Source organism: Loa loa (genome assembly GCF_000183805.2).
Source record: "Loa loa unplaced genomic scaffold supercont3.36, whole genome shotgun sequence".
Taxonomy (NCBI): Eukaryota; Metazoa; Nematoda; class Chromadorea; order Rhabditida; family Onchocercidae; genus Loa; species Loa loa.
This window is the reverse complement of record NW_018108216.1, coordinates 283,667-290,440: the sequence shown is the minus strand read 5'-3', so window position 1 is coordinate 290,440 and position 6,774 is coordinate 283,667. Positions and strand designations below refer to the sequence as shown.

Here is a 6,774-nt window from a genome sequence, read left to right as displayed (position 1 = left end):
TTATTATTATTATTATTATTATTATTATTATATTATTATTATTATTATTATTATTATTATTATTATTATTATTATTATTATTATTATTATTATTATTATTATTATTATTATTATTATTATTATTATTATTATTATTATTAATTATTATTATTATTAATTATTATTAGTTACTATTAGTATACTTTTAAATTTAAAATTTTTCTTCATGAAAAACAGAGATTGCTGTGATGAGAGGTGAGAAGAAAGATTTTACCTCTTTTTTCACATTTCAGTCGAGCGATCTTGAAAAAGAACGAGCAGGACGCAAGCATTTCGCTTTAAAATTTCTGGATGAAACAGTGGCTGAAGCTGATCGAATTTTCTGCTACATTATGTATAAACTGCCTGATGGAACAGTAAGTGCTAGTTTGTTTCAAGAGGACAAATTCGCGAAACACCTGCGTCTTCAATTGGCAATCAGGCCAATATACCACTCGATTCTGGAAGCGACTTTAGAAAATGTTGCTTTCTAAATTTATATAGTAAATTATTGATGTTAGAATTGAAAGGTGTCATCCTTCGGACTTAAATAACTTGGCCTTGTTTTTCTGAGCCTTACTTTTTGATGGTGGTTTTTTCACGCTTTGTACAATTACACTAAGGTTTGGTACTTTGAACTATTTACTTTTCATCAAATTATGGCAGAGACCACTACAGAATAGGAGTGGCAAGATTTTTTTTTTGGCAATGTAGTGGTGAGTTGAATGAGATATTCGAATTTAATTAATGAAAATGCATGCAAATTTTACAGCCAACACCAACAAAGAAAATCCGTGAAGTTGTAAATGAAACAAAATGCGCTGATTTGGAGGAATGGAAAGAAAAAGCATACTCCACTTTTGCTGCAATACCAGCAGTAAAAGTTGATGTAAAGATTGTACTTCAGGATCTCTACATTGCATCGTTGCGCTCGCTCACTCATAATGATTTTCACATGTTGAAAGAGAAAGATGTTTGTTTTAAATACTTCAATCGATATGAACTCCTGTATCTATCAATTGTCTATCTCCTAAATCTTCGAGGAGACTCCTGATGACAAGCGATGAAATCACTAATTAAAATATAATTTCACACTAATTTATGCAAGTGTAGAAATGACGTCACTTGTGGGAGTGAATCAGGCAAATGGAATATAATTACTCGAAGCTGTGATTTTTTAAACTTGTTCCTCTCGTGAAATTACATATTACTTTTTAGATTGACTGTTTGGTGGTTTACTCGGAATTCCTGGATTTCGGGTTTAACTTGAAAGGTTTGCTTCCATTGTTCGATGAAGAGACAATGATCATTATCGAGAATCCTTCAATTCTTTCAATTTCAATGGATGTTTTCGCCCGAATACACAAATGGCGATGCAAGGGTAATTGTAGGGAGATGGAGTATTATTATGAGATGGCATAGTATAAGCAATAAAATGTTACAATATTATTCATCATTAATACTAAAGAACAATTGGGTTGACCGTGGATATGTATTAAATGGTTTTCTTTTTTTGAAATTTTTGGTGTTTTTGAGTAAAAAATTCTGCTTGCAATGAAGCAATGTACCAGTAAGTTGTATGTTACTGAATGTTTTCTTAAGTTGTTATGGAAAGCTACTGCGTCATTCCTATGTGATTACAGAATCACGTGTTTGCGTTGCATGCGATACGGATGGATTAACTATCTCAGGTTTGGTCGTGGCACGTTACTTATCACTTTCCACTCGATGTAGTCATGAAGATGCAATTAAAGCTGTCAAAATTTCCCATGAATCCTTCTTTCCACTTCCATATGCTCAAGGTGATTTCCTCAATGCCGAATTTGAGGTATTTTGTTAACTTTTTAAAAATGAATCCATAATAATAAGTGCTGAAGTTACTCGTTTGTTATGTGGAAGCAGCGTATCATCTACTATCATCTGTTTTCAGGACAAGTTAAATTCATCCAATGATACCATAATAAAGCTTATCTTAATATTGCTTGTGGTTTTTTGTATGCTGCATTTCTCCTTATTGCAACTTATATATAGTATTTTCAGGAAGAAGAAGCGGATCAGTTCGAACTCCAAGCACCATCGTCTGACTCTAAGAAAAATTTCGATCGTTGCATGCTTCAGAATTGCATTCGCGTTTATGGGAACTCATTATGAAGTGAACATTTGATTACTTATACTAAAAAAAAAAATTAGATTTGGTACGTGTGTCAATCCTTCTAAATTTAAACTTTATGCAAATTTTTGCACTTATTATTAAATCTGAAATGCAAAAATCTAAATGTGTTTACATTATCGCTGGTATGCGAAACTGCAAATGTCGTACAAATATTGGAGCGGTAAGTTGCGGAAGTGTATTTGCAATTACATTTACAATATGACAGTGCATTTAGAATGACACTTTGAGTGTAGATCATGACCGCTCTCGTGGTATTTTTTGCAGGCCTCGTGTTATTAGTATTGGGGAAATGATCATTTGGAAGCCATTCAGTTTGTGACGATCACCGATTTGAGATCTGCTTGCTAAGATAGCTCAAACCTTTTATTATTGAATTTCCACTTACGGTTAACTGTCATTTTTTTATAAATATTTTTCTTGTATTTTGATGGAGCGTGAAATTTTTATAGTTTATCCGTTTTCATGTATCCTTGAATGAGGCATCGTTTTCACTGTAATAAAACAGTCTGAGCACTGTATATTATTTTTATTTTAAGTGACCTTCATAACTGAAATATCTTCAGTTGTTTCAGTTGTCGATCGTTTTGAAAGATCGCGATATTATGAAATGATGAGGAATAAAAAATACAAACATATATGTTTGTGTAATTTATTCTGAATGATATTGACCATTACTACAACTCAAGATAATTGGTTCTTGACAGTGTCAACCAAATTCGAATTTGCAAGATGCAGTCGTTTCATCAAAGGTTAAGCGGCGGTAATTCATATAACCGTACTGATTCGTAGCGTGCAAGACCATCGATGTGATTAGTTTCGTGTACTAACGTCGTTTACAACTTATCGAAAGGACTTGTCTTCCCTTCTTTATCTGTTGCTTTTGACTGACGAATGGAAATTTGCATTTAAAATCTTTTTTCGATTGAATTTGCTGCCCATTCTCCAAGTATTTTTCGATTTTATGCAATTTTGAACAAATGGAAGTTAAGTATGAATATTTTGCATCTTAATCCAATAACTGGGATATGAGCTGCTCCCGTGTCCAATTTTTTTATTTTAGGAATGTCCCTCTTTCTGGATGTCTCTTTTGTCGTTAAAAAAAGGTTCAAAAATATAAAATGGACACTATATAAAATGAAGCTCGTTTTGCGTAAGCTTGATTAAAATGCCTAGCTTTGATTCTGATGATATAGTACATAGAAATATTATGCTACTAACAAGTTGATATATGCGACACCTATTTCCAACTAGGATACTCCGAAAGCAATTTTTTTTTCTTAAAGTTGGTGAGATGGATTTTGAATAGTTTGTATTCGAAATGCGACCTAGTTTGATGTGAGAGACTATCTTGACTCTTTCCATGAAGTCATCTAATCTCAAAAATATGGAGAAAAGTTCTGCAACAAATATATGTTACTGTGCAAGAACAAATAAAAAAATGAGTCAAATTACAATCAAATGAAACATGTCCATTGTTCAGAGGAAAAAAGTTGGAAAGGATGGCCCTTAGTTGTGATTTTTAAACATTTCTTCATTTTTTTAATCAGAAACTATATCTTTTTAGAAGTTTTTTCATGCTGTCAAAATGTTTTTAGTGGTAAAAAAAAGTGCCGTTATCTTTTGGTTGGAATAAATGCATTTGTAAACAAGTATGGTAGAATGAAAATTCATTTTATTTATTTAAAAACTATGCTACATGACAAATAATGTTTCTTCAACCAAATTCAAAATAAAAATCACACCTCCGAACTCTACAACATTCTGTTTTTGTTTCCTCCTTCCGCAATTTGTAATTTAAGTTGAAAAATTTTCATCAGTGATCGCCACATTGCTACTTGAGCAGTTGCTTCCTTTATTGATAATCCATTGCCTTGATCAGAATGTTGCAAAACTTCCAGTTCCTTATTGACACGGCTAATTTCCTTCTGTAAATGAATGTATCCGTATAATTGAAGTAGGACCATTCATCGTTCATTTTTTTAAAGTTTAGCTTTTTTGAAAAAGAAGCTCAATTCATAAATAAATTTAAAGTACCGTATTCCTTTTCTGCTTGCAAAATTTTGATTGCAGTGCAAACAATTTTCTTAACAACCAACCTCTATTTGATTAACCAGTCTTAATCCTTCTTGTCTCAGCTTCCCCGAAATGGTTTTCATTAGTTGAAGTTCGATTCCAGCACGAAAAATCTTCCGCTTCTTCGTAACCATTTCATCTTCCATATTCCTGATATTCTAAAAAAAAAGTTGCGAAATTCGTTATACTTTCTGAATTTTTGGTTCAACTAGAACGACAATGAAACTCAATGATAGCTATTTATGAGTAGAAAATAGATTTTTGATAAGCTTTAAGAAATGGTAAAACACGTGACAAGAGAAACCTCCTCAACTTCCACAAACGCATTTTCAAAACTTGCTTCAGCCGTTTCATAATTTCGTTTTCTCACATCGAAACGTTCCGTGGCATCCTCAATAAATCAGATGTATGTATGCTTTGGAGGGTTTAGAGTTTAGTAAAAGATTCAAAAGAAAGAAAGAATTGCTAGTGCTTTGAAAAGAAAGCAAATATTTCTAAGCACGATACAGCCTAATCATAGGCACAAAAAGTGACTGACCAACATGCTATTTATCCATCATTTCTCTTGACAGGTCAGTCAGATTACACTAATCACATTATAAATTGCTTCTTGCACCGTAAGGTAATATTTTTAAATAAGAAGTAATATTACTTGTTATAAAGTCAATCACTAAAGGATAAGCCATCTTGCAGTGAACAACCATTCATTTCACCTACTCTAAGTAAATTAAAAAAAAAGACGAAGCATTATTACAGCAAGATGATTATTTAATTCAGTGTTTGATTGTCTTAGTGAATCAATTGCTGTTCTTTTTAAATCCATTTGTTGATTTGATTCACTGATCATATCCCGCAACTTTCCACATCATCTGTCTCTGGTTTTGCAATTTCATATTTTTCGTCATAATTTGCATCACGTGCTTTAATTATCTTCCCGCCACTTTCTTCCTTAAAATGAAAAATCATAAAAAATATGATTGATTGCAAAATAAGGATAATGAAAAAATAATGAAAAAAAAAATTTTTATTAACGACGTGGACAAGTAATAATTGGTAAGATTTCGATCATCGAGAATCGCGGCTTTTCATAAGTGGCCGAGGAATGTTTTTAACGTAAAAACAGAGCACCTTCCTCATTAATTATGAATATATTCAAAAACCGATAGCTAACTATTTTCAGCCTAAGTTTGTTCCACTGATTTGTAAGGATATCTGCAGTGCGCGACAGTACAGCGTGTTCACTTTTTAAGTCACTCATTTCAGCATGCTTTCGCTTGTAATTTGACGTTTTAATACGTAACTTGTTGATGTAATTCTTGAACTGTAAATATTAAAATTATAAAAAAGAATCCACTTCCTGCAAAATGGTTTTAAAAAGTTTCTAATGCAAAATTCATTTTTCTTTTTGCAAATCCCAGAAGTGTTTATTGGTTTATATTGAATATGTCTCACGGCGTAAATGTGATTTCATGTTAGTCAAAGTTACAAAGTCTTTAAAATGAAGTTTCCCATCGAAATTTACGTAAGCATCATCACTCGACTATCTTCCTATTATTTTATTCTAAGCTTCAATCGTTGAAAGTAGCAAACAAAGAGTAAACCTGCGTGGTCGTAATCACAAAATCTGTGCCGCCTTTTTCTTTCAAGTTATTTTTCTTCGTTTCCACCATATTCATGATGTTTTGCAATTCCAAACTGTAAAAAATTTCCCATGAAATTTTAAAACACGAAAATCTCTCTCCTTGGTTCAGTAACAAACAAGATGAATCAAACTTACAAGACAAATAAAGTCAACAAGAGCAATCGAACAGCCAATGCTTGGTGACGGTGCTGATACCACTAGAATTCCGAAGGAATTCAATAAGGTCATATGGCATATGACCTTATTGAATAAAAGTCAACAATTCGTTTTAATTCTTAGTAACTTACTTTTGGGAGAAAAGGGAAGGAAAGAAAAGATTAACAGACAATTAAAAACTTATCTAGTTCGTATCAATTCAGTTTAAAATATATACCGCGCCTCTTGCAGCTTTTCAACCAGCTTTGCTTTTTTCTTATAAACAACTGATGCCTGATGCCGATAAATTGATAGCTTATCTGTGTTCTCGTCTTTACGATTACGTTCATTTACCAGTTCCATAATTTCCTGGTTCATTTTTTCGATCTAAACAACCTTAAAGGTAAGACATAGTTATTTCATAGTTTAGCATATGTAGAATTTAAAGATAGGGAACATATTACTTTCTGTTGCAATTCAGCGATATCGTTTTTGTCCATAGCAGCAACATCAACCACTTTCCTCAAATCAGCAATAACTGCCCTTTTTGCTTCAATTTCTTTCGGCAATTTTTCATTAACCATATAATGATTCGTTTCCATTTCTTCCTATAATTTTAGAACATAATGTTGACAAAATAATAATTACATCATTTGAAATTAAGATGGTAGATCGTTACCATCAAATCGATAATGCTAACTATATTCGAGTGTGGTGCAATCAAACTTCAGAG

General features: G+C 32.2%; 2 protein-coding genes across 2 annotated transcripts in view; one reads left to right on the top strand and one right to left on the bottom strand.

The window, feature by feature from the left end:
• Positions 1-2,169, top strand: part of LOAG_17052 (hypothetical protein) — a gene marked incomplete at both ends in the record, with an annotated part of 3,751 nt that extends 1,582 nt beyond the window's left edge. The window contains 5 exons of the mRNA XM_020449713.1: positions 273-395; positions 791-991; positions 1,237-1,399; positions 1,662-1,846; positions 2,059-2,169. Of these exons, the coding sequence (XP_020306734.1) occupies positions 273-395; positions 791-991; positions 1,237-1,399; positions 1,662-1,846; positions 2,059-2,169 (783 nt within the window). The remainder of the gene's footprint in view (positions 1-272; positions 396-790; positions 992-1,236; positions 1,400-1,661; positions 1,847-2,058) is intronic.
• A 1,773-nt stretch (positions 2,170-3,942) lies between these two features.
• Positions 3,943-6,774, bottom strand: part of LOAG_17051 (CBR-IFT-81 protein) — a gene marked incomplete at both ends in the record, with an annotated part of 5,892 nt that continues 3,060 nt past the window's right edge. The window contains 8 exons of the mRNA XM_020449712.1: positions 3,943-4,116; positions 4,288-4,422; positions 4,569-4,655; positions 5,129-5,212; positions 5,436-5,585; positions 5,866-5,959; positions 6,280-6,428; positions 6,506-6,649. Of these exons, the coding sequence (XP_020306733.1) occupies positions 3,943-4,116; positions 4,288-4,422; positions 4,569-4,655; positions 5,129-5,212; positions 5,436-5,585; positions 5,866-5,959; positions 6,280-6,428; positions 6,506-6,649 (1,017 nt within the window). The remainder of the gene's footprint in view (positions 4,117-4,287; positions 4,423-4,568; positions 4,656-5,128; positions 5,213-5,435; positions 5,586-5,865; positions 5,960-6,279; positions 6,429-6,505; positions 6,650-6,774) is intronic.